Genomic DNA, 25,490 nt, shown 5'->3' with positions numbered 1-25,490 from the left:
CTGTTGATAAAGCTGGAAACACCTTAAATCCCGGGGCTGTATTCACAAACATTCTGAGAATTCTTCTAACGCAGCCTGGAAATTTCTAGCAAGGAGTCCTAGCTTAGGAGTGATTTGGGACAGTTTTCTAGTTGACCCCGTTGCTGGGAATGATGCATTCTTTTAACAGATGTGATTGATGTCACAGACAGGCCCTTTTGTCAGTCTGTCCCTAATAAGATCGACCACAAATGTCATCCCTGCACGATCTAATCTGTGGCATTTTATTAACTCACTGTCATCCAGTGTTTGGAGAATATTTCTCCGACCTCTTTGTCTTTCTGACATTTGTTATGGTTAAAAGGTTTTTCACCTCAGGAGTTCTCTTAAGGTCTGAGATGCTCTGTGAGTAAGTGTTATCTTTACCACGACCTAGTCTTAACTTTAAGGGGAAACTCTTTGTGCTAGAAAGCTTTGTGAATACGTTTCCTGGTCCTCTAAGAACAAGATATGAGACATAACTCACACTGATTTACCACTCTGTGATGCTCGATAAACATTTACCTGTTTTCATTCTTTTTGTTTCTTCTTCCCTTCTCAACTCTTCTTCATCTCTCCTCCTCTTTAGTCTCCACCAAAGGGAGCAACTATTCCGTACCGACCCAGCCCGACCCCAGGAACTGTGCTGCTGGCAGGAAACCAGGTGAGAGCATGAAGGGTGACTAAGTTCCAGGAAATCATTGAGCAACATCAGCGCCACCAGATAAACTAAACATAAAACATCACAGAAGCTAAATCAGCCACAAGACGACAGACAAATGATGGATGGAGGAAACATGCAGGAAGCTGAGAGGTATCCAGTGATTAACAGCAAGAGGGGAGGTAAGAGAGTGTCATAGTGAATTAGAAGACTAAAGAGAAAGATGGATGGAGGCATGAAAATCAGGTTTATAGACAATGGTAGGAGAGGGAGGGATGGAGGCACGGGTGGACGGATTAATGGGTCGGATAGATGGATAGATGGAGGGGAGGATTGAGGTAGAGATGGAGGAATGGATGGATGAATGAGCTGATGCATAATTTATCTTCAGAGAATTTGCCTTAGTTTGCAATTTGAATGTTACAGAAGACACACACACACACACTTGTTAAACGTCCATTTGATAGGTCATGCATAGTGAGTGGCAGCTCCTGTCACCACCCATCCAGCAGGAACAAATGAAGCATTTTTCATGTTTATTCATCACAGATCAGGACTGTTCACCAGACAGATGTGTGTGTGTGGATGGTAGAGAGGTAATATTTGTGTGTGTGTGTGTGTGTGTTGACTAGCTATAATGATATGATCATCAGCAGCATGAATTTGCAGCATTAGCACCGTCTTCTCAACGTAGAGCTGTGTCCACAACAGAGCGTTCATTTTGTTGATTCTGTTTGGACAATAAATTTAAAAACATTTACCATAGTTTAAAGTTTAATCTATGATTCACTAGGGGTGGGGAAAAAATCGATTTTTAGATGCATCGAGATTCTGTCTTGAATGATGTGAGCATCGATGTGGAAAACTCATAATCGATTTTAATTTTATTTTTATATTTATTTTTCAAATTACCGTAACACCTTGACAGCTTTCCAGTGATATACGGTACATTACGGTAGTGACGTCATTACCTGTGGAGGAGGGGAGGGAAGTGAGCACAGCGGGAGGAGAGTGACAGCTGACGAGGAGAGTGCAAGTTGGAGTGATTTAGCGGATTTAGTCTGAATCTTGAGATGAAACTGTTAATTAGTTTTAGTCATTTTAATCCTTTGTAGGTTTTCTTTATGTCTTTAATTTTTAAACTAATCCAGTGAGGTATAACTCATGGATCATAAATCAGAATCAAGGTGACAGGTTGTATAAAATAATGTGTGTGTGTCATGTCTCCAGCAGTGTGTGACAGGTTTAAGGCCTGATTTACGAGCACACACTTGCTGATCATCATTTGAAAAGCTCAACATCTCTCTATTTATGCTCTCAACAAATAACTAATGTGAGCCAACTAGGATTTGTCCCCAGGTTCGTTGTAAACTCTGACTTATCCATGTGACTGTTAAGAAGCAGAAACATAACTTGTTTCTTCATGTGCAACATGTTAGTCTGGAGGTTTAAACTGGTGTCCTCTCACAGAGTTGGTGATTCAAACTAAACCGTTTTGTAACATGTTTTTGCCTCCACACCAGAGACAGCTGTAGCCAGAGACATTATGTTTTCAGGTTGTCCGTCCATTCGTACATACGTCTCATTCATATGAACATATCTCAAGAACACCTTGAGGCAATTGTTAGTCCTTCTCTCAGTACTTACTGACTTCTCTTCCTGTCTGTGGCTCTCAGCTCCTCTGGAGATCTTTAAACACAAATTTATAGTTTTTTCACAAAACAGCTGCTCACTGACAAACAGGAGGAAGAAGTGGCTTTACTTCTCTGCCCTCTCACCTCTTCCGTCATGATGCTTACCCAAGCTGTTCTCCAGTATAATCACATCAAGTATTTCTGATGGTTACAGTGCGTACTGGGGCTGTTCAGAGCTGGAGCTAATTATGCTAATAACTGATTTTAATAGATTACCATATGGCGTTGATTCAGGCAATTAGATCATGTGATTGGAGTAATATAGTCAAGACTGGAAAAGAAAATGAAAATTACATTTTATTTACATCAATTTGCAACCAAATGTTATTATGCAAAATGGTGGCCAGATTTCCCAGAAGATCCCGACGGCTTCGGGAAACCGTTCAGACCTTTAACTTCTCTCTGGAGCCCTCTGATATTAATGATGTAAACACTCATCACAGTAGCAAGTTTTTCTCTATTAGAAAATTAGAAACTTTGATAAACATGTCCATAAGTTATATTTTACCAATAACCCAATGAAAACACAGACATGAAGCAGTTTTTAACCATGTGGCTTTTAGGAACAGACAGTGTCCCACAATGCACAGCAGGGTTGGTTGAGTTTGTTAAACACAGGCTAGTGTTTTGGTATCTAAAGTCAGATGGACAGGACTTAACCAGCAGACTTCACTACAAGTTGATTAGCTGTTGTTTGACCAGCTGAGTGTCAGGTGACGCCATCAGCCGGCTTGAGTCAAGCTCAGACTGGACAGTTCACACCGCTGACACTGATGTGTGCAGATTGTACGATGGCTGTTTATTGGGGGAAAAAAAAGTTTTTACTGACACAATTCTCGGTCATTATCTGAATCTCTTACCAAGGAATTTTAAGCACAAGGGACTCTTAATGAATCTTCTTTTTTCTGACCTCCGGTGGTTTCACTTCTCCGGCTGCCCTGAGGTGCACCTGTACATCACTGTTGGTCGTGGTCACATGTTCAGCTCAACACACTGAAACAGAGTTGAGATTTTCAACCAGAGAGGAGAGCAAAAATCTTTTCAGCCCTGTGTGAAGTTTCTCTTTCAGCTCAACAGGAGCTGTGCCACATATTGATATTCTTCTTCACCTGAGTTGAAGCGGTGTGAGAGAGTTAAATTGGGACGATCCAAATGAGCTGACCTGGTTTAGCCCCAATTAAACGTATTGCGAAACCAAAGAAAATCCTGCATCTTGAACGATTTCTCCCTGTAGGTTTTTCAAAGTACCTTGAGCTCTGAAAAGTTTTCAGGGACGGAAACTCTGATGCTTAATTGGTTGAATCTTGCTGTGTGCACTCAGCCTCGGCGGTGCATCGGAGCTCAGCTGTATGCAGGTTGTCATTTGGTCAGTTTGAGCTACGGATGATTTTCCCTGAGAGAGAGGCACAACTGAGATCTGTCTGTACTTGGTCACACATCATTGGACTGTGACAGAGATTGCCCGTGGATGTGTTGTCTGTGGCATTTGGTTTTCGTGGATGAGCACTGTGAGGTGTCACTGTAGTCATCAGTGGGAATAAATGTCCTAAATATTAGGAACGTGTAAAAATGGAGCTTCAGCCTCAGAGCTCCAAAATCATCCTCACGTCTCCTCATCTTAAAGTCAATATTACACCAAAGAGGATTCAATAAAACAAGGTCACTTTTTTCCTGTTCCCAAGATGGCGGCTGTGTCGGAGACTCTGCTTCACCCTCAGAAAGTACTCAGAAAGGTTTTTCTGCCACCACACCTTTATCAGTTCCTGTGTGACGACTACGTTTCCCCTCAGGGATCAATAAACTGTTCATTCAGTTCTTTTTCCATTCTCGCTCATCTTCTCATCTGCCAATAAAGAGGAAACTAAATTAACGTCTTATCTTTTTTGGATTATTGGGTTTGGTTTATGCGGCCTCATAATACTAAGAAGATGTAACAGCAGCAAAACTGGGAAAAAAAATGTCAATAAAGGGATGAAATAATTGGTTTATTACTCAGTGTCCAACATAACATTTTTTATCCCCACGGATCAGAGTTTTACTGGCCTGGCAGCCAAAAAATGAAAATAACTCTTTTTTTCCAAAACTTTGATGATTTATTATAAATAATATTTACAATAGTGATGTTTACTTTGACTCTGGTTGTTTTCTTTTAGTTATTGAAATGTAATGCTGAATACAAAACTGTACAAAACATAGCACAGTTGCTGTTTTCCATGTTTTCATTTCATTTTAAATGTTATTTATATTTATTTCAGACATGAAATATTAAGAAACTTGTGCTCTATTCTATATAAGTAAGGGATAATGCCCAGCGAGGTGTCCATCGTCCACCTCAGGCATTAAAAAGTGATGAGGTTAAGTGAAGTGAAGGGCATTATCCCGCTTGTACCATGGCCACATACCAAAGAAATAAAAAGTAAGAATATTCATTCACACCAGGAGCTGTAATCATAAAGTCAGATAGACTGACAGGTTACTCATTGATTGGACAGTTTTGGTGGTATAATCCCACATCATCAGCAGTGATGCTGTTCTCATTCACTGTTCGTATGTATACCTACGAAAAGTAATTCATTATAATTTGCAAGTAACTGATTCAGTCATGAGTTGAAGGAATGTGATCATGTGACCTCTGCACTGTAGGCTCATGCATTATGTGACAGGAGCAAAGGAGGAAGTCAGGTCACATGGTATGAAGAGCGACAAATCTGTGTGAGGAGGAGGTCAAGGGCAAAGGACGGGTCAAACAAACACAGGACTTTCACTAAGGGGACCGCTGTTTGTGTCCCTTGTAACACTTCGCAGAGTAACTTAAAGTTATGTACATCTGTCACATCATGTCACATATATATCGCTACAGCGCCTTACCACAAATTTTCCTAAATCCTGAGATGCTGAGTCGTAAGAAACGAAGATACGAACTGTTGTAAGAAGAAACGTTGCAGTGGCAAATGGACCTACAGAGGAAAATCAGATTCTGGTGGCTGACAGCAGGTCACGCAGCACTTTACTGAGTCCGACGGGTTTATTTATTTCTCTCTTCTCACCATAAAATAACTCATTATGAGTTTCATTAGTTACGTCTGCAACAAGACCTCATTGTATTTAAAATATTGACAGGTCATAATATTGAGTAGTAGTCTGGCTTACTGTGTGGTCTCTCGACACACCTCTGGTCTAACTCCTTTAACTTGACCAGAGAAAATATACACACTCACATATGGATGTGTATGCATGTTTCCATGGTTACAAAATGAGGTTTCATATCATGGAAGTCATTTTCTTGAAGCTGTATACTATGCAGGAATTGTCAGAAAAGCCAGGCAGAGGGACGATAAAATCCTCTGATTGATCTGCTTCACTTTCACACCACAAAACAAACCACATCAGAGTTCGCTCGAAGGCGATCTCAGTCCAGCTGTTGGGTCGTTGAAGGCTGGTGTAGACTAAACAAGCAGACAGAGTCCGCCTGAAAAGGAGGAACTCTGGTGCTGTTTGTTCGTGGTGTGAAATCAAACCAGATCAGCTGCAGTATTTAATGACAGCACAGCAGATATGTGACTGATTTTAGCATCATTTTAAACTCTTAAATCCATCCTCTGCTGGTAAGTCTCAAGGAAGCAGTTGTGTATATCTTTGTGCACATCACACAGGAGCACGTAAAAACTGTCGTCACTGAGTTACTGGCCAGTCTGTGTAACATCTTCCAGATCAAAAGATCCAAACTGCAGGTGTGAAAGTGCCCTGAAGGCTCATGAATCCAGAGTTTGTACAGTGCTGTGGTTTATGCGTTTGTTCTGCAGTGACATCATGGTTGTGAAAGTTTGATCAGATCGGAGGTCTAACTGTCGTGTTGACTCTGCTTGTGTCTCTCTGTGGCGGCTGAAGGTGTTCGAGGCGTCAGACTTTGGCTCTCACCCTCTGTTCTCTGTGGCGCAGGGAGGAGTGGACCTGCAGCAAGTGAGTACTCACTTCATTTTTATATTTACCAACAGGTTGCATTGACACAGGCTTTGAAATATATCAGACCATGTAAAATTCATCCTGTGGTGCTTCTAGAGTGTGAAAGATCATCAACACAGGACCTAAAGTATCATTCTCAGCACAGCTCCATACTGAGTTTTGTTTCACTGATCAATAAAGTCATGTTTAATTTTGGAAGACATCTCTTCACACGGGGCTCTGAGCTGTGCAGGTAAACAGCCACCTGCCCTGAGTCAGAGACAAACTTCAGTCACCCTGCATCTTAAGAACAGATGGTCAGAGAGGTCAAGGATCGCAGATTAACTCTCCTAAGACTCTTCTTCATGTGAAAATGATTTATAAAAAGGCAGGGACGTGGTGAACAAGGTGAAGATGAAGGCCCTGGAGCTGAGGATGAAAACAGAGGTGGAAGGAAACAGGCAAAGGAAGAAAGGTGACAGAAAGAGAGAAGGACAGGGGAAGATAAAAGAAGAAAACACTGGAGAAAAGAAGTGAAAACAGAGAAACAGGTTGTCAAATATCTTGTGTTGAATCACTTTAATTCTGCCTGGAGTTTAACAGACGTCTGTTAACAGCAGAGTGAAGTCAGCCGTCTCACACTCGATGCCTCCACCTACCAGGAAACACATCTGTCAAGGATTATTGCCATTTCTCAGATCAGTGATGCCTGACTGATCTGAGAGCAGTCTGAAGACCAAATGAAAATGGAGAAGATTCATTTCTTCTTCTGAAGCAGCCAAACAAGCCTCTCCTGTAATTGCAAAGATGAATTGGGCAATTTTCATGTCAATTTTATTTGCTCAAATTAAAGTTGTAAGAGGAAGCGACAATCAAGCACATGGTGCTCAGACAGAAACTGTTTGCAGACAGTCTTAATGATTCCAATAAAGTGCAATAACGGGGGCCAGAGAAAAAGTAAAACCAGTTCCTTTGCCATCTCTCGTTGTAATTAGAGAATGTTGTAATGCAGTATAATCATTTTAATGCTAGTTTTACTTTGTTAATAAGATTCTTGTTGGAATACAAATACCACTTTTTCTGCCAAGCTCGCCAAAACTCCTGAAGAAGAACACTGGCTGATCTGAACACAGTCACAGTCTTCAGGGTGGCTGATATCAAAATATTATTGGAGGTGACCCAAGTTAAAAACTTACTGCAGATGGTAGCCTAGCTGCTGCTACTGTTAGCGTCATGTCATGTAGTGACAGCAGATTTCTTCTTCTTCTGTGGCATCAAACACAACACATGGATTCAGAGTGTCACTGTGTATTTAGAGATGATGAACACTGGTATTGACTACACCATGATAAACAGCAGGGCTACGACTAAAGTGGGATTTATACTTCTGCGTTTAATTGATGACATACCTACAGAAGAGGCTCTGTGTCAACGCGTAGTTTATGCCGTAGTCTGACGTGCACCTCCGCAGAAATGTGACTCCACAGTGTCACAGTGACGCAGACCTCCTGTCTGTCTCTGTAAGCTGAAACCATTTCCCTCAGTGGAAACAAAGCTTTGATTTACTTTAATTTCACAGATAAGAAACAATAAATTGTGAAGACAATAAAGCCTCCACTCAAATAGCATTTTAAGTCTTGTGTGTGATTTATCCTGGCTTCATATGAGCAGAGGAAATCTCTACTAGCCGCTAGGCTAATTAATACAATGTAAAATGCCATAGGCTTGTGCTAATAACGTTAGCATGTTGTATTTGTTTGGAAAACATGTTTAGTATCAGACAGTTGTTTTGTCAGTGAACCTTGTGAGTTGTAATGGAGCTGAATTTTGTATCGTTGCCTTTGTTAAATGTGGCTGTTGTCCCTGGTTTAATATGAGGAGAGGAAAAGTCAGTCATAAGAGTTTACATTTATATGGATGCAGCGTTGTAGACAGTGGTGGTCTTTGCAGCCATTACATACATCCCGATCTGGAAATCCATCGGTAAAAAAAATAAATATATAAATAATTTTTTTTTTCTTCCTTTACCTCTGGAGGCACAGCCCAGAGTTTTTCGACTAACGGAAGTGCAGGGGCCTCGGGGATCGCTCACCCCCTTCACTTCCGGCGGTGCCCCCAGTGTTACACTCCTATCTGCAACTTGAACCAAACGGCAGTAAAAACGTTGCCGCTAATGCCCTTTTTTTCCTGTCGTGAGGAGTGGAAGATGTGCTGGTGGATGCACAATGCTTGTAAGTTGTGCTGTTGTCCATGTTTTTCACGTTGATGAGACAGCGTTTTGGGTGGAGTGGTCGCCATGGACACGGAGCTTGCTGTTTCTGTAGGTACACATTTCCTGGGGACACCTGCACGTCTCGGCCACGCCCCCTCCATTGTGATTCGCTAAAGCACAGCATCGTTCAACCTCAATGCCCCCTCTACAATGTAAATTGCAGAATCTGTCTTGAGAGATTACATACATCCTGACATGTGGACAGAGAATTCAGCACACTATATTACAGATTTGTTCTGTTCCACTATCATTTAGATTTCTTCTTCTTCTCCTGCAGTCATATCTCATTTGAACTACGCAACACTGCCTCCATGATCGCTGGTGTTACTGCTTCGTTTCATCTGTCTCAGTAAGCGCTCAGGAAATGTGCACAAACATGGATGAAATGAATGCAGAGTACAAACAGGAGACTCCGTCTGTCTCTGTCTCTAATGTTGAGCATAAATGAGTCCTGAAAACTAAAATAGCAACAGCTACGGCTATACTCTGTGATCTGGGGTTACCCCATGGTTATGTTGCCTGACCAGTTGTCACTGTGGTAGCAACTTGTCAACAAGTGGCACCCACCTGTAAAGCAGAGTGGACACACCCTTAATTATGTTTAACTTTGAGCCTGAAGAAAATGTATACAGGTGTGTTATATTAAAATTCAGCCCCTGTACAGTTAAATTAGCCACAGAAACCAAAACTGTTTTTTGTACCAGGCTGTAAACATGTTTATTTCTACTGTAAAGTTGGACATTTTAACATTTTAATGGGGGTCTGAGGGGACTGATTGGCTCTTCGGGCCAACCTCAAGTGGACATTACAGGAACTGCAGTTTTTTGCTTATTTTTAACCCCTGCAGGTTGCCTCTGGCATCAGAGCAGCTAGCTGAGCTACAACATGTGTAAATGTGCTTCTGGTGATTTTTAAAAGCTCCACTGGACTTCCTGTCTTTCCTGCAGAGACACAGAGAGTCCGACAGTAGCTGCTCACAGCTGGTTAGCTCTGACTACCTGCACAGCAGGAGTGCATGTCACTGTTCACGCTTCTGTGTCCGGTGACATGGAAGCATGTCATCCCTCAACCAACAGCAAGTCCTTTGAAGCATGTATTTGAATTTGTTGGGGGGGAATATATCGGAGGGTCCTCGCAAAATTTGAGGATGTGTTTTGTTTTTTTTTTAATTTTTTTTGTCTGCATCGCACCTGCACAAAGAAACAAGCAGATGTGTTGCTATATATCTCTGCAGAGTTTAGCTGGAGCTGTTTCAGGACAGTGTGATGAAGTGTCTGTGTGCTGGCACTACATCACACTGTGGGTCAGGTTCATGCAGTTATGTTAAATCTACTTTTGTGGCTTTGAGGCATTTTATCCCTGCAGAAACACATTTAAAAAAGTTTTTATACAAAAACATGATGCCAGTCTTTGAAAATGTGGCGACAAAACGACAACCTGCTTGTCAAATGTTCTCTGACTTCTTTATGTGAAACACAGTCGCTTGCACAACATGAGAATCTTTAAATGTCATCTTTACTTGTGTGTTGCCCAGTAATCATACAGTTAGACTAATCATCTACTGACTACTTTTGCATATCTGAATGAAACCTGTAATTTACTCAGCAGTTCAAGCTAATTTGTGGGGATGAATTTAATTTACTGTTTTGCTGCTGAATGTCTCCCAGTGAATAGTTCACTGCTGCACAAATAGCTTTCATGTCAAGGGCAAGGCAGGCTGTTTGGATTAGAGCATCCATAACTGAATGGTCTGAGGTCAGTTTCCAACAGCTAGTGTGTCACCATCATTAGCTAAGTGTCCTTCAACCAGCCACTGAACCCACATTCATTGCCTACACATTTATTTCATGTCAGCGGCGCGTGCGGCCTCGGGCCAAATTCCTTCTGTGTTTAAATACTTTTCATCTGCGTGCCTGCAGCCTGTTAGTGTGATCATGTGGAGGTGCTCCTGCAGCACTTCATGGCCTCACACAAAATGCAAATGTCCCTGTTGACATTCGTCCTCTCCGTTGTAACATTTAGTTTTTCCCGTCTTTGAAAATGATGTTATGATAATTTGTTAGCGCTAATATTATCTCTATCACAGCGAGGCTTATGGAGATAGATTTGTTTCATAATTATGTGTGTGAACAGATCACAACAGACAGTCTGTGTGTAAAAGTGTCATCTGTAAATATAAAACACCTTCCACAAATACAAAAAAGATTTGTAAACTCACAAAAATATTTTGCAAGTATAAAACGGATCTGCAAATACACAAACACATTCCTGTGAATACATTAAATTCATTTGTAATGAAAAGCATTTGTGAATATCTTCCTAACATTTACAACTTTCAAACAGGCATTTGTGAACTCAGTTCTTATTTGTGAACCAAAAAAACATTTGTGGATCTCAGTTCTACGCGTGTGGATTTGCTTTTTACACACACGGATTTTTGAGACAAACTTTCCGCTGGTCCGAACGAAAATGCACTGCTGGTATCACTTGGCCATTTCCGGATAGCACGTGATCACCCGGCAGATGACGTCATCTCCGCATGTCAAAGTAAGCCCACGCAGTGAACCGCACCATGTTTAGTTAGGTTACATCTTTTCAATGAGGTTACGTTAACTGTTGTGAGATATGACAAGTGGGGGCGTCGGTGGCTTAGTGGTAGAGCAGGCGCCCCATGTACAAGGCTGTTGCCGCAGCGGCCCGGGTTCGAATCCAGCCTGTGGCCCTTTGCTGCATGTCATCCCCCCCCCTCTCTTTCCCCCTTTCATGCTTAGCTGTCCTGTCCATTAAAGGCAAAATGGCCAAAAAAATATTTAAAAAAAAAAAAAAGATATGACAAGTGGCAACAGCCTGGTTAAGGTCTTTGATAGAACAGCCGTGTAGAACTGAGATCCACAAATGTTTTTTCTAAAGTTGTAAATGCTAGGAAAATTTTCACAAATGCTTTTCATTTATTTGCAAATTAATTTAATGTATTCACAGATGTTTTTTTTATTAGTGGAATGTGTTTGTGTATTTGCAGATCTGTTTTATACTTGTAAAATATTTTTGTGAGTTTACAAATCTTTTTTGTATTTGTGGAAGGTGTTTTATATTTACAGATGACACATTTACACACAGACTGTTGATCTGTTCACACATAATTATGAAACAAATCTATCTCCATAGAGGCTAAACTGAGTGACAGCACAGAAAAACAGTGATAGGAGTGAAGTAGAAGACTGAGGTGACAAACACACCGGATGATCAGGATACTTTGTGTTCATGTTTGACCTCCAAAAGTTGACAGTAATTTAAGCTTAGCTAATAATGAAAGATAATTGGTTGAACATACTATTTAAATGATCTATAGCACATGGTCAAAGAGCATTGAGGCGGTGTTTATTTTGTTGAGGAAACTTTTTCGTCAGTGACCTTTTTTCCATCAAGAAAACAAGACAATGACGAGCTAAAAGTAGATCTTGATAAAAAAACGAAGACCAAATCTATGTTTCATTTTCGTGAGACGAGACGTGATGAAGATATTAGTGTTGGACTATCGGACATTAAAAGCCAAGAATGGCCGTGCTTGTAATTATCTTCAGATGCCTGATGAGCGACAGGCTGGTAAACTCCAGTAAATAGTCTGCACCAGGATGTTTCTGTTGGTGCAAGTTGTGAGCTGTAATTCAGCAGTAAATTATCAGCCCTGTGTGTGTCTGACTGTTGAAAAGTACTATATAAATAAATGAATTAGTATTTGTATCATTATTACATTTAGTAGTAGTAGTGGTATTATAAAATCCCTGATGTTGACAATAACGTTTATTTGACTTTGTGTCATTTACCGTTCATCGAACCTCCTGACTAACTTAACAAAATGTCTCACTGACTGACCTGGAGACAGAGTCAGTCTCTGGCAGAGGCACACACACACACACACACGCACACACACACAATAGTTAGAGTACCTGACTGACTCAAATGCAGACTAACCATATGTATTAGGAGACACACGTCTGGACGACACAGACAGGCTGACAAATGAGAGGATGGGTCAAAAGACAGAAAAAGACGGACGTGTACAAACTAGAACAGAAGTGCACTTTACTCCATCACTCTGACAGCTCCGCATGCTCAAGAGCCAACTTTAGATAAGTGGTGTGTGTGTGTGTGTGTGTGTGTGTCAGGCACAGGGCATTGGGAGTGTCACTTAAAACAACAGTAACAGGAGCTAATGGAGGCTCTGCAGGACTGATGGGAGGAGAGAGGGAGGGAGAAAGTGACAGGTGGAGACCGAAGATGAGAGGGAGAGACTGGGGGAGGAAGGAGGGAAGAGACAATTTGAAAAGCTCTCAAGTTGTGTCAGTCGATCTGTCCTCCAACCGCATCTGCTGCCGTCTATGGGTGGACGTGTGTGTCTGACAGCTATGAGTAAAATAAGGTTGTTTTAGTTTCTGACTGAAGCTGCTGCGACGTGACAAACAGTCTCCACTGCGACACAATATTAACAGGCTTCATGCAACAAGCACACAAGTGTGACACAGACAGACAGCACCAAGGCCGCAGCCTCCAGTCCAGTGCCTTTGTGGATTCCTGAGCAGCTGTTGGAGCCACAGCGACCTGCACTGCTTGGATTTGAAAAGGTGGCCACACCACAGCACAGTGACCCTTCAGAAGTCCATACTGTTGCACACAATCCAGACATATTACATGCTTAAAAAATTATGCCCTGAATTTTGACCCTCATACTCATAAACCTGTTACCATAGAGATAAAACAAAACGCCATTCCATGAGTTCGCCAGAGACAGAGGTCAGCCTGGAGAGCGGTTGTAATAACTGCATACAGAGAAGCATGCTGGCTTGCAAACTGCAAAATTGGACCAAATTTAGTCTTGGTATTTTTGGCATACTATATACACTCACCAGCCACTTTATTAGGTACACCTGTTCAACTGCTGGTTAATGCAAATAGCTGATCAGCCAATCATGTGGCAGCTCTCAAAACCGTTGCCTGGTCTGAGGAGTCTGGATTTCTGCTGCCACATTCAGATGGAAGCATGGATCCATCCTGCCTTGTATCAGCGCTTCAGGCTGCTGCTGGTGGTGTAATGGTGTGGGGGAGATTTTCTTAGTACCAACTGAGCATGGTTTAAACACCACAGCCTACCTGAGTATTGTTGCTGAGCGTGTCCATCCCTTTATGACCACAGTGTACCCATCTTCTGATGGCTACTTCCAGCAGGATAACGCACCATGTCACAAAGCTCACATCATCTCAAACTGGTTTCTTGTACATGACAGTAAGTGCGTTTCCATTAACCCTAGAAATGCACAAAACCTAAATATCATAATAAAAAAATGTAATGAAACACCTACACTTTAAAAAAAACTCTAAAATATTGAGAAAAAGTTTTTATGCTCTCATGAGGTGGTTTTTCAGACGTGTCGATATAGAAGTTTATTGCAAAAGTGTAATGGAAACACTTTTTTCGCAAATATACGTCACCAGACACGACGTTGGTGAATTCCTCGTTCACGATCCTATCCCAGAAATCCTTTATCTGTGGTCGCTGCCACACATAAAGACTTTGCCTTTGGAATACCGCTCGCTCTCTTTGTCTTCGGTTGTAGACTACTGCAACAGCAGCAGTGGCAACCGAGATGATTGTTCCAGCGCGCAAGAGATTTGGAATGTTCATCTTACTTCCACAAACAAAGTGGAGTCTCGCGGGACGAGATTTTACAAGAATTACGGCTCATACGCAAAACACTTTTTAATGGAAACACCTGCAACTCACAATTGTACTTTGTTGAAACTTTATAGAAATATTGCATTTATTTTGGGCAAAACTGTAATGGAAACACGACTAATGAGTTCACTGTACTCCAATGGCCTCCACAGTCACCAGATCTCAGTCCAATAGAGCACCTTTGGGATGTGCTGGAACAGGAGATTCTCATCATGGATGTGCAGCCGACAAATCTGCAGCAACTGTGTGATGTCATCATGTCAATATGGACCAAAATCTGAGGAATGTTTCCAGCACCTTGAGTCTATGACACCAAGAATTAAAAAGGGGGTCCAACCTGGTACCAGCAAGGTGTACCTAATGAAGTGGCCGGTGAGTGTAGTATGGGTATTGAAACTGCAATAACATCACCTGACTTCCTCCTCTGCTCCTGTCATGATTACTGCGACCATGAGAGGCTTTACCACTTAAACAGATCTGTTATTTTTCATGTGAGAAAGTCTAAAATTTCAGTCGGGGAATTTGCAATATATGATACTAGAGTTTTGAACACGTAGACTGTGTTGAGGATCCTTAGCATCCTGGTTAGCCAGTGTGTAAAGCTGTACTTAATGCTTATTATCATTTGTGCTAGCTCGTACAAACTCTGCACTCTTGGATGTTTTGTATGAAAGCAGTCACCTCAGCATGCTGCAACATCTAAACTGACCTTTTTATCAAACAGCGAGATGATTATTTCTGGTTAAAAATGGCACAAAAATCAGTCTCTGTCTTTGAAGCAAGAAGATTTAACCTTTCTACCAACAATCAGCTCCTCTCACCAAGTGTTTCCTAATGAGTACCTCCAATATGGCCGCCGCAGGCTTCATTACGTCGCCTGAAAGCTCTGTGTAGAGAGAGGAATGAAAGAGAGGCAGACGAGGAGTGTGAGAGGAGAGGAAGAGTTGGAAACAGGATGGGACAGAGGAGTAAAAGAAAAGTTTGGAGGATGTCAGAGACACGGAGGGGAGGGTGACAGAAGGAGGGATGGAGGGAGGGTTAGTGCAGAGTTAAGTGGCTGTGCGAGCGATTAATGCTTTTTATTCATTATTTAAGCCACAGTGATGCAGAGAGGAAGCAGAGACATGAGGGTTCATCACTCATGTTTGTTGACAGAATCATCTGCAGCCGTCACAGAGTCATTTCTGGGATTTAACATTAATCTTTATTTAAGATTAAAGCTGCGAGGATTTTTTAATCATATTATCAGCTGGAATCAGCTGAGATGACACGTCTGACATTAAGTCTATCTGAGTAAAGTAAACAACCCAGTGAGTCAGAGTTTGAGAGAGAAACCAAGTAATTAACTGTATTTAGAGAATTAGTTTGTTAAAGGATCAGATCTGATGAAGCAAATATGTTTTTAATATAAGATTTTAGCTAAGTGGTGTAAACAAATGTAAATACATGACTCAGCAGATATGAACAACCTCTCCCAGTGTGTCACCTGATTTACATAATTTGACAAACTTCTTCTCAGAGTCATAACACACAGACGTCACTGCTAACTCTCTCTGTACAGCTGCATCAGGAAACTTGAATAAATCTGTTCAGAAATCAGATTAATACGGCTGCACTAACCATTATTGTCTTATTGATTAATCTGACAATTTGTTTTGATTGGTTGACTAATCTAATGATTAATTTATCCATTATTATAAAGATTATTTTTTTAAATTACTCGATTAATGTAACACTTAAATAAATGACAAAAAGTCTTGTCATAACTAAATATTTTACCGTTTATCTCATTTTGTGTTTTACATGACATCGTTTCAGAGCTGGATATTTTTTATTCTGTGTTTTTTGTTCTATGTTGTCTGTCTGTAACTGATGCTGCTGTCTGTCTCAGCCAGGATGCTCAAGAGGTTTTTCTGGTCAAATAAAGTTTAAATAAAATAAATATATTTATAGTTCCTCCCACTGCACAACTTCCTTTTTTCAAATGATCCAGCGCGACCCTCATTCCACTGCTGCGGCTCGTATTGTGTCCACAGCTTTCTCATCTTTTATCAGAGACATTTCGGACCAACTTTATTTTCATCTGGACTTCATCTCATTATATTCAATTATCCAGCTTTTAAAGAAAACCATTCAGTTTGACCAAACGCTGTTCTGACTGTAATTTCTCGACTATTTATTAAGTCACACAGCTTTTATTCCTTAACCTCTTGCACTCCACCCCCATTTTGTAGTAAAAATGCCTAAAATGACATACCCAAATTAAAATAACTGTAGCTTCTGAACCGCTCTGACTACATGCATGCATGAGGTATTGCCAGAAAGAAAACTCGCTGAAGTTTCTTGTGAAAGTGTCAGAAACACTCTATGTGATACAGAGACAGAGTAATGGGCCTCTGAAGTCAATAAAAAATTGAAGATTTTGCCTAAAATAAAATAAAAAATGTGTTTCATTTCAAACCTTTATTTATTCTCGAAGGACATTGAGGTTTCCCTCATTTCCAATGTCGTCGAGATTACAGACACATTTGAACCACAGCACAATAAAAACAGTACAGAATAATCACTGTGAACAACAATCTCATCAGTGACCAGGTAGATAAAATAGAATCAGGTAAAACAGTTGCAATGTGAAACACAATGGTTAGAAATCAAAGTCCTGAACTCTGAAAGAGAAGGAAGAACATGAATTTTTAGAGAGTGTTGGAGGATGTTCCATGAGCTTGGAGCATCAAAAGAAAAAGCTGTTTTACCAAGTTCAGTACATGCTCGAGGAACTTTAAGAAGTAACAGATCGGTAGAGCAGGTTGTATAGCTACCAGCATTCCACACTAACAAGGTTGAGATGTAAGGTGGTAATTTTCCAACGAGGGCCTTGAAGCCAATATAAAAGCCAATGTTTGTTGCGCCTCTCTTCCAGAGAAGGCCAACCAACCTTCTCATACAGAACACAATGATGTGTTCTGTACCCGTCACCAGTAATAAAGCTAAGAGCAGAGTGATATACACTGTCCAAAGGCTTTAGAACTGAAGCTGCAGCATGTCTGTAAATTACATCACCATAATCAATGACAGGTAACAACACAGCTTCAACAACTCTTTTCCTACAGAATAAAGGAAAGCTGGATTTGTTTCTGTACAAAAAAACGATATTTTGTCGCATTTTAGTGACAAGGTTGTTTATGTGGTGTTTGAATGTTAAATCCTCGTCTATCCATACGCCAAGATATTTATATTCAGTGACTCTTCCAATTTTAGAGCCTTCTATAGTAACCAAATTCAAAGTTTCATGGTTAACATTTCTGGCTCTAGAGAACAGCATGTACTTTGTTTTTGTTATGTTTAAAAGAAGTTTATGATTTAAAAGAGATTTTTGAAGCTCATTAAAAGCAAGTTGCAAATTGTTGATAGCGAGCTGTACAGAGTCTGCAATACAATAAACAACGGTGTCATCCGCGTACAAATGGGCATGGCAACCACTTAAAGAGGACACAATATCATTAATATAAATAGAGAAGAGTACAGGGCCCAAAATGGAGCCTTGCGGCACGCCCTTATTGATAAACAAGAAGTCTGATTTGGTGTCACCTGATTTAATACACTGACGCCTCTCAGATAAATAGTCATGAAACCAGGCACATGCACTTTCACTCAGTCCTATGTTGAACAGTTTACTTAACAGTATGTTGTGATCAACTGTATAGAAGGCCTTGGACAGATCTACAAAAACTGCTGCACAGTGTTGCTTCTTGTCCAGTGCTGATATGATGTGATTTGTGACTTTCAGGATGAATAAAGGTAAATGACACTGTGGGGCTGTAGGCACATTATCAATGAACACTTGTATCAAATTTGAAGAAGACTGCTCAAAGTATGACCATTCTACAGTGTTTTTACCATGAAAAGATCCAGGCGGAGCTCCAAATGACAAGAGTGCTCACTCTGCTTCAAAACAGCACTATCAGTGATCAAACAACACTCAGCCAGCTTCAAACATTGTACCTTATTGAAATCAGGTGTGATTATGATAGCTGATGTTGTTTATGACACAGAAACACCATAAAATATCACCAAATAAAGCCATATGAAACGTGAAAGTTATGATCCCACTTTCTAGACGGTATATCTCAGCCAAAAACCGTGGTAGGAGTGAGACTCTTACCTTTTATAAACCAGCTAAGTCCCCGCTAACAGCTCCGCATAAGATCGCGAGTAATCCTTTAACTTTTCCCGTTGAAATACGGTATGACATGACTTGTCACCACTCATCGTGATTTTGGATTTTGTGTGTTTAGGCTGCTCTGGTGTGAAATACATAAGAAATAAAAGAAAAACAATGTTATTTTTGAAAAGTCGAAAGCTTCCTGAATCCGGCAATACCAAACATCACATGGTTTGATGCCATAGTGCGCCTGGGAGATACCATTTAACAGAGGAGGGGGGAGCGAGGACGTCGGCATCCTGGCGGAGTTATAGAAAATTTTAGACCAAAGATTATTTTTAAAGCTGAGGCTCAAATGGAAATATTTTTTTTATTGTTTGATTAATTTAGGTGCGTGGTTCGAATATTGTTGATGTGTGTATTTCGTTGGCAGCTGAACCAACAGACGTGAATCAACCGAAGCCTCTGTTGTTTGTTTGTTGTTGCTCAGAGGTGCCTTCACACCTCCATCTCTGATCCGTGCTGTATTAATAAACTCATGAATATTCATGAGAGCAGTGCATCGTTAATTAATATATGTATTAATAACATTTGAGTTTGAAAGGGTCATTATCATGCTTGATGTTGAGCTCCGCCAACCATCATTAATACTGAGGAGCAGGCGTCCTGATTATAACATCCAGAGGAGACAGCTGTGACGTGTTCGACCCTCAGAGGTTTTAAATAGAACATTTTATAGTGAACAGTTACAGGTGATATTATTTAAAATATCAGCATTATTAATTATACACTGATATTAATATTATTGTGTTAAATAATTGTTTACCCAGCAAACAGCAACACCCTTTAAATGCCCCGTCTCTTTTGTGCGTGCCGGGGAGAAACCTCCACCCCGACTGAAGCCTCAAGAGACTGGCAGGTCCTGGTCAATCTTTCTTAGGCAGCTGAAGTTCCCAGACACCATCACAGCCACCACGCTCAGGCCTGATGCGGTCTTGATGTCTGAGACAACAAAGCAAGTGGTGTTGCTGGAGTTAACTTTCCCCTGGGAAGACAGGATGGAAGAGGCTCTAGAGAGAAATAGAGCCAAATATGCATCCCTGGTGGCAGAGTGCTGAGGGCAGCCCTGCGTGTGTGTGTGTGTGTGTGTGTGTGTGTGTGTGTGTGTGTGACTGATCAACAAATGTGTTGATCAGTCTGGAGGTCCAGAGAAAGAGAAGATCTTATAGGTCTGATTTATAACCTCCTGAGCTCAGCCTGTCAGGTGTGCTGCATCGCTGATGACCTCTCACCTCCACCCAGCAAGAAAGAAGATGATAGGCCGACGCTAAGGCCGTCACAATCCCCCACAACCATATCAGTTCAGTTCAGTTCAGTCTAGGACCTGATGTTACAATCTCTGATGCACGTACTTGAGACTGTGAGTGGGAGTGATGGTGCCGTCTGGGGGTCAAAAGGTTAGATGAATAGAAAAGTAGGAAAGAGTGTAGAAGGGACAGAGCCAAAGAGACGTCTGTGTGGATTGAACTCTCCCCCGCCGGACCGGGCTGTACGCTCTACCTCCCCCTGCAAAAGAGAAGAAACTAACAGGAGGAAAACGTACCTAACATTTAACTGATCGATCGTTGTTGCACATGTGATTGTGGGTTAGAGTTGGAGCCATGCTGGGGGAGAGGTGGGGGTTCAGGGAGGGCAAAGGCGTCACTGGGGTCATCAGGTGGGTGCCCTCCTTCGCTGGTGATAGGCTAACGACACCTCCAGAGGGCTCATCAGCAACACCTGGTGACCCAGGTGCGCCCCCCTCTGCTTTAACTCCCTCATACCCTGCTGCTGTTGTTGGTGGTGTTTCAGGGCCCAAGTGGCGTCTCTCCTCTTGATCCATATCCACCGGCTCGCCTGTTCAGCTGTGCCACAGAGAGCTGTGATGGCCTGACGCTGGGCTTGGCCACGAATTCCCATTTCTTTGAGCAGCCTGGTGGTTGACTTCAAAGCCTCTGCAGCCGATTTCAACTGGGCAAAACTTTGTTTCCATCTGCATTACTCAGCATCAGCTGCCAGCTCGGCGTACTTAAGGAAGATAACATCTCTCAGATATAATAGCTGTGGTGTAATCTGAAATAAATAATGAATACATGAGTGAATACATATTAAACCGCTGTTAATGTGTTGTGACAAGTAGAGACATCCTTTATGACAGACAAGCAGGTGACATGCAGTCAGGATTTCATTCATACTAAGTTTTACTTCACTCTCACTGAGTGCGTTTACATGGACAGTTTAATTCCCTTTTCATTCAGAATGAAAGTTCATTCCTATTAAAAGTGATCTTGTAAACACCTAATTCGGAATGAAAATGGCCAATGCAACTGAAAATTCAATCCGATGTAAGGGGCTGGAATATTCCGTTTCTAATTCCGAATGACAGAATTTCTCACACTTGTATACACTCATTCCTCTTTAAGTTCATTCCGGTCTTTCTGCGCATGCTCGTTTCCTTGACCTTCTGGCGCGATGACGTATATAGCGCGCATAGCAATGGGCTGAGATAGAGAGACTTGTTGCACTCACCGGCTTCCATTCGCCACAGCACGGTCTTCTATCTCCCTTCTTCGACCTTCTACCTCCCTTCTCCTCCTCAACAGACGAAGCATTAGCAGAACAAGGTTGTTGTCGTACTGCTGCTTCAAGAATATAAGCAAAACAAGCCCGAAAAAGGCACTAAGAACGGCGTCGTCAAGCATCTTGTTATCCGAGGTGAGGACTACAGTGTTTTCTTCCAATAAACATAAACACGTAACATCCGCCCCGCCCCCTATCCAATCAGAAACCTTCCCTGCCCCAAACCTTGCGCGGACCCGAATAAAGGCGATTAAAAGGTGGTTAAACTGATCTCCCGTGTAAACCCTCATTCAGAATGAATATTTCTCATGTAAACTACCTGGAAAAACTTTAATTCCGAATGATTTCATTCAGATTTATTTCATTCTGAATGAGAAGCCATCATGTAACCACACCCAGTGAGGAACATTGTTGTGAGCATTATCAGTATGAGAGGCCGTAGGAGTGAACCAAGTTTGATTTATGACCTCAGAAGTTTTTCATTCTGACATGATCATGATCCAAAAGAGTTCCCAAAACACAGAACGCCACCTCCTGGCAGGTTAGGACTCCTCTACAGTTTTCCTAAATATCAGCAGAGATAAGAGTCTTTTCATAATTTAAGAAAGTTTATAAAAAGTATCACTGTCAGAATTTCCATCCAGTTAAAACTGATTTCCTTCTCCGATACGTTTCATACATGCGGGCCCAGAAGTGCTGGAGCTGCTGCTGCCTGCTGCTTCTCTGATGTGTGCTGTATTAAGCCACTAATGAATATTTATGAGTGTATGGCATTTCATGTGTTGGGCCTGTGTGGACCGTTTGGATTCAGGCATGCAGGGTAGACTTTCAGGTTTGCCAGCGTGTATGAATATTTACCGGCATATCTACAGATCAAGGAGAGGCATTACAATATGAAGGCGGCCCAGCACACACAGGTCCGGTTTTGTTGTTGCGCCTTTGAGGCGCTCTTTTTCTGCAAACAGTTTTTCCTCCAAATCCCTGAGTTAGCATCAGGAGTCAAAAGTTCAGCTGCAAGTGGCACTGCAGTCTGCGTCAAGGATAACAACTCTGAAATCTGTTATATAAGGTGTGGTGAACCTCAGGGAGACACGCACACCAAATGTCTCTCTAATGCACAAAGTCTTTTGCATGCATGCGCACCAACCCTTCCTCTCCACACACACACACACACACACACTCCCCAGCCCTGCAGCCTGTCTCTTACATCGCCTATGGAAGTGTTCATTCTCTTTGAAGTTCAGTGTGGGATTTGGGAAGGCCTCTAAAAACTCTTTAAATCATGATCTTGGAGAGATAAACACAGACGAGACACAGCGAGGAGTCGCAGGAGATTCAGGATGATCGAGTAAACGTCCTTGTACAGTTGTGTTTTCAGTGTCTCTGTGCTAAGTGGAGCGTTGGGAAGCATTAATCTGTGTTAGGACAAAAAGCTTCTTCTTTATGTTCTCAATGTAAAGATTTTCCTACGACCTTTTTCCTTACAGGCTTTCTAAGATCTTTGTGTTGTCTCACCAGTCAGAGGCAGCGCTGTAGCCGCTATTTAGCCCGAGAGCAAAACTACAGGGCTGATTTTAAATGAATGTAATAATTTCCCCTGTGGAGACAATGCCCTCCGGTACAGATGCTTGCAGACATGTCGGTACTTCACTTTAATGACACTCTTTTCTTTTCTATTCCAGACATATGCAGTACAGAGTCACTACGGCATTCCACATTCAGAGGTAAGATAATGACTGAGTGACAGATTTACTCTTCAGGTGATGTGACTGGATCATGTCACTGTCATTTATGTTTACCTCTCTGTTCTTCTCTCAGTTAGCAAAGCTCCACCAGTTGTCAATGCAGCAGCAGGGCCTGGCCCCCATCAGCCAATCAGCTACACAAGTTCTACCTGGTATGTACACACACACACACACACACACACACACACACGTCTGTGAAGATCTGAGAGAGAAGAGTAGAAAAATTCTGCAAGGACTTTTAATGTGTGTGTGTGTGTGTGTGTGTGTGTGTGTGTGTGTGTGTGTGCACATTTTTTCAGTTGAGTCGCTGTTTTTTATTAATTTATTTGTTTATTTTTGCTGTGTCATTGTAGAAAGAGCAACAGCATGACGGTAAACTTTACAAACTGAGTCTCTAAATAACCACAAACTAACCCTGAACGAAGGCAGCGTGACGGTGTCTGTTTGCTGCTCTGACTCTGTGTGACTGTGCTGTCAGCAGCCAATCACAAGAGAGGATTTTACAGCTGAACACTGAGCAGGACGAAGGCTCGAGATGTTTACTAGTTCATGTGGGCATGATGGTTACCTCGCATATCCTGCGTCCGTTTGGTGCGCTGGTTTTTCACGTTGGAAAAACATCGTAAGGCACAGAAACCTTGCATCTGAGCCTGATGCATGTTTTCATACTATACTTGCTTCTCTCCACTGGAGTTATTTGTCTGTCTCCACTCTGTCTCCACTCTGTCTCCCCATGTCTCCTCAGCTGCATGAAAGGACTGAGCTGTCCTCTGTCTCTGTCTCCACACTGTCGCTCGCTCTCTGTCTCTGTGCGGTCCACATCCTCTTCGTCATCATCATCCACCTGAATATCAATATCTGACCTGTTGAACATAGCTGTCTGGGTCATGAAATGATTCTGTACATAAAACTCGTTCGGGGTATCGGAGGATAACAGCTACACTTGAAGTGCACGGAACCCACATTTTGAAAATGTAATAAAACTCCGCTAATGCATTTCAAAAACGTCAGAATGGCTCGTCTGTCGTAATCCAAGTGCCCTGAAGCCGCAGCATGCAGAATTGACTTGAAAAGACGTAATTTACTCCACTTTTATAGCATTATTTCTCACCGTGGTCAGTTAGCCTGCAGGAGTGCTGTGTTTACATGGCAACTCGCGCGAGACTAGCTGATGGCTAATACCTATGCTATTAAAGTGGAGTAAATTACGTCTTTTCAAGTCAGTTTTGCATGCCGTGGCTTCAGGGCACTTGGATTACGACGGACGAGCCGTTCTGACGTTTTTGAAACGCGTTAGCGGAGTTTTATTACATTTTCAAAATGTGTGTTCCGTGCACTTGAAAAATCCGGCTGTCTGTTATCCTCCGATACCCTGAACGAGTTTTGTGGATTAAAAACTACACTGGACTTCTTGTCGGCATGAGGGTCAGTAAGTACTGTCTGTATTTTCATTCTAAAGTGGCCATTTCCTTTAATCACGGACTTAAGTTTCGGACTCAGTGTTTAAAGGTGATTGACACAACATGAGGTCGTATTTATTTTTAGACGTATGACAATTTCAGACGAAAAAAACAGACTTAGTGTGCAAAGGCCTTTAGTAAAGACCAGTTGGTGCAACGCACTCCAGGTGAGATCCAATCAGGCAAACTTAATCAGGTCACAGTTGACAAACATTATCTGTAATCAATCTGTATGGAAAAGTAAAACAACTTCAAACATCCTGATGTTGTCGAGGCACAGTGTCGATGCATCTGTTCGAAGTGCTGACTCAGGGATACAGCTCTACTGTGTGTGTGTGTGTGTGTGTGTGTGTGTGTGTATGTGTGTGTGTGTGTGTGTGTGTGTGGTTGGTCACCGTCAGTTGCACCGGACCTTCCCAAAATGTTGTGTGTGTGCATGTAAAGCATGTACACATGAACTGTATACAACAGCATACATGTACATGTTTGTGTGTGTTTGTTTATAGCTGGTCGTGTGTGTGTGTGTGTGTGTGTGTGTGTGTGTGATGCAGTGGAGACGGGCTCTCAGCAGGCTGATCTGTCTCCTCTGTGCACATTTGACTTTGAAGTCACTTTGTTGTCACAGCTCTTCAGTATTTTTCAGCTCCTCTGACACAAAAACTGCAGCGACTGTGTTTCAACCGGAAAAGAAAGAAAAAAAATATTCTAACTGTATTTTTTCCATTTCAGGAGAAAAGTGTAATTTCATGGAGTTTCATCATTCACTGCATCAGAAACACAGAAGATGTTTTTCAAAGTTATTAATTTTATCACACACGCTCTGAGTTGATCTTGTAACGTGCACTTGTCTCTCTGTTCGTCCCATCAGTCATTTTGTAAGAAAGCTCAGAACATAATGAGAAAATAAATGTTTTATAATCTTTATCTAGTGAGCCGTTGTGCACGATCAGCCCTGCGTGTTAGCTTTGATTCGGAGCGTCCAGCTGTGTTTACACGCTGACGGTTGGGAATCAAACTCTGCCTGTGGATTTTTGGCTCCATCAGTCAGAGAACATGCTGCTGCTGCAGTGACTCCACTAATAGACTGAAAGGTGAAATCACAAGTGTAACAGTGCAGACAGTCAGTTTGTATTGTTATTATGTAACAGTCAAAGACCGTGTGTGCAGCAGTGAGACATCTCACATA

General features: G+C 41.8%; 1 protein-coding gene across 4 annotated transcripts in view; it reads left to right on the top strand.

The window, feature by feature from the left end:
* The window catches only part of pcbp4 (poly(rC) binding protein 4), a 250,479-nt gene that overhangs the window by 188,225 nt on the left and 36,764 nt on the right, over positions 1-25,490 (top strand). For all 4 annotated transcript variants that reach the window (XM_078171951.1, XM_033625743.2, XM_033625744.2 and 1 more), the window contains exons 9-12: positions 608-682; positions 6,262-6,333; positions 22,782-22,823; positions 22,918-22,996. In XM_078171951.1, the coding sequence (XP_078028077.1) occupies positions 608-682; positions 6,262-6,333; positions 22,782-22,823; positions 22,918-22,996 (268 nt within the window). The remainder of the gene's footprint in view (positions 1-607; positions 683-6,261; positions 6,334-22,781; positions 22,824-22,917; positions 22,997-25,490) is intronic.

The sequence above is a fragment of the Epinephelus lanceolatus genome, chromosome 1, assembly GCF_041903045.1.
Source record: "Epinephelus lanceolatus isolate andai-2023 chromosome 1, ASM4190304v1, whole genome shotgun sequence".
NCBI classification, from domain to species: Eukaryota; Metazoa; Chordata; class Actinopteri; order Perciformes; family Serranidae; genus Epinephelus; species Epinephelus lanceolatus.
Note: the sequence above shows the minus strand (reverse complement) of the source record. Positions and strands in the feature narration are given on the sequence as shown.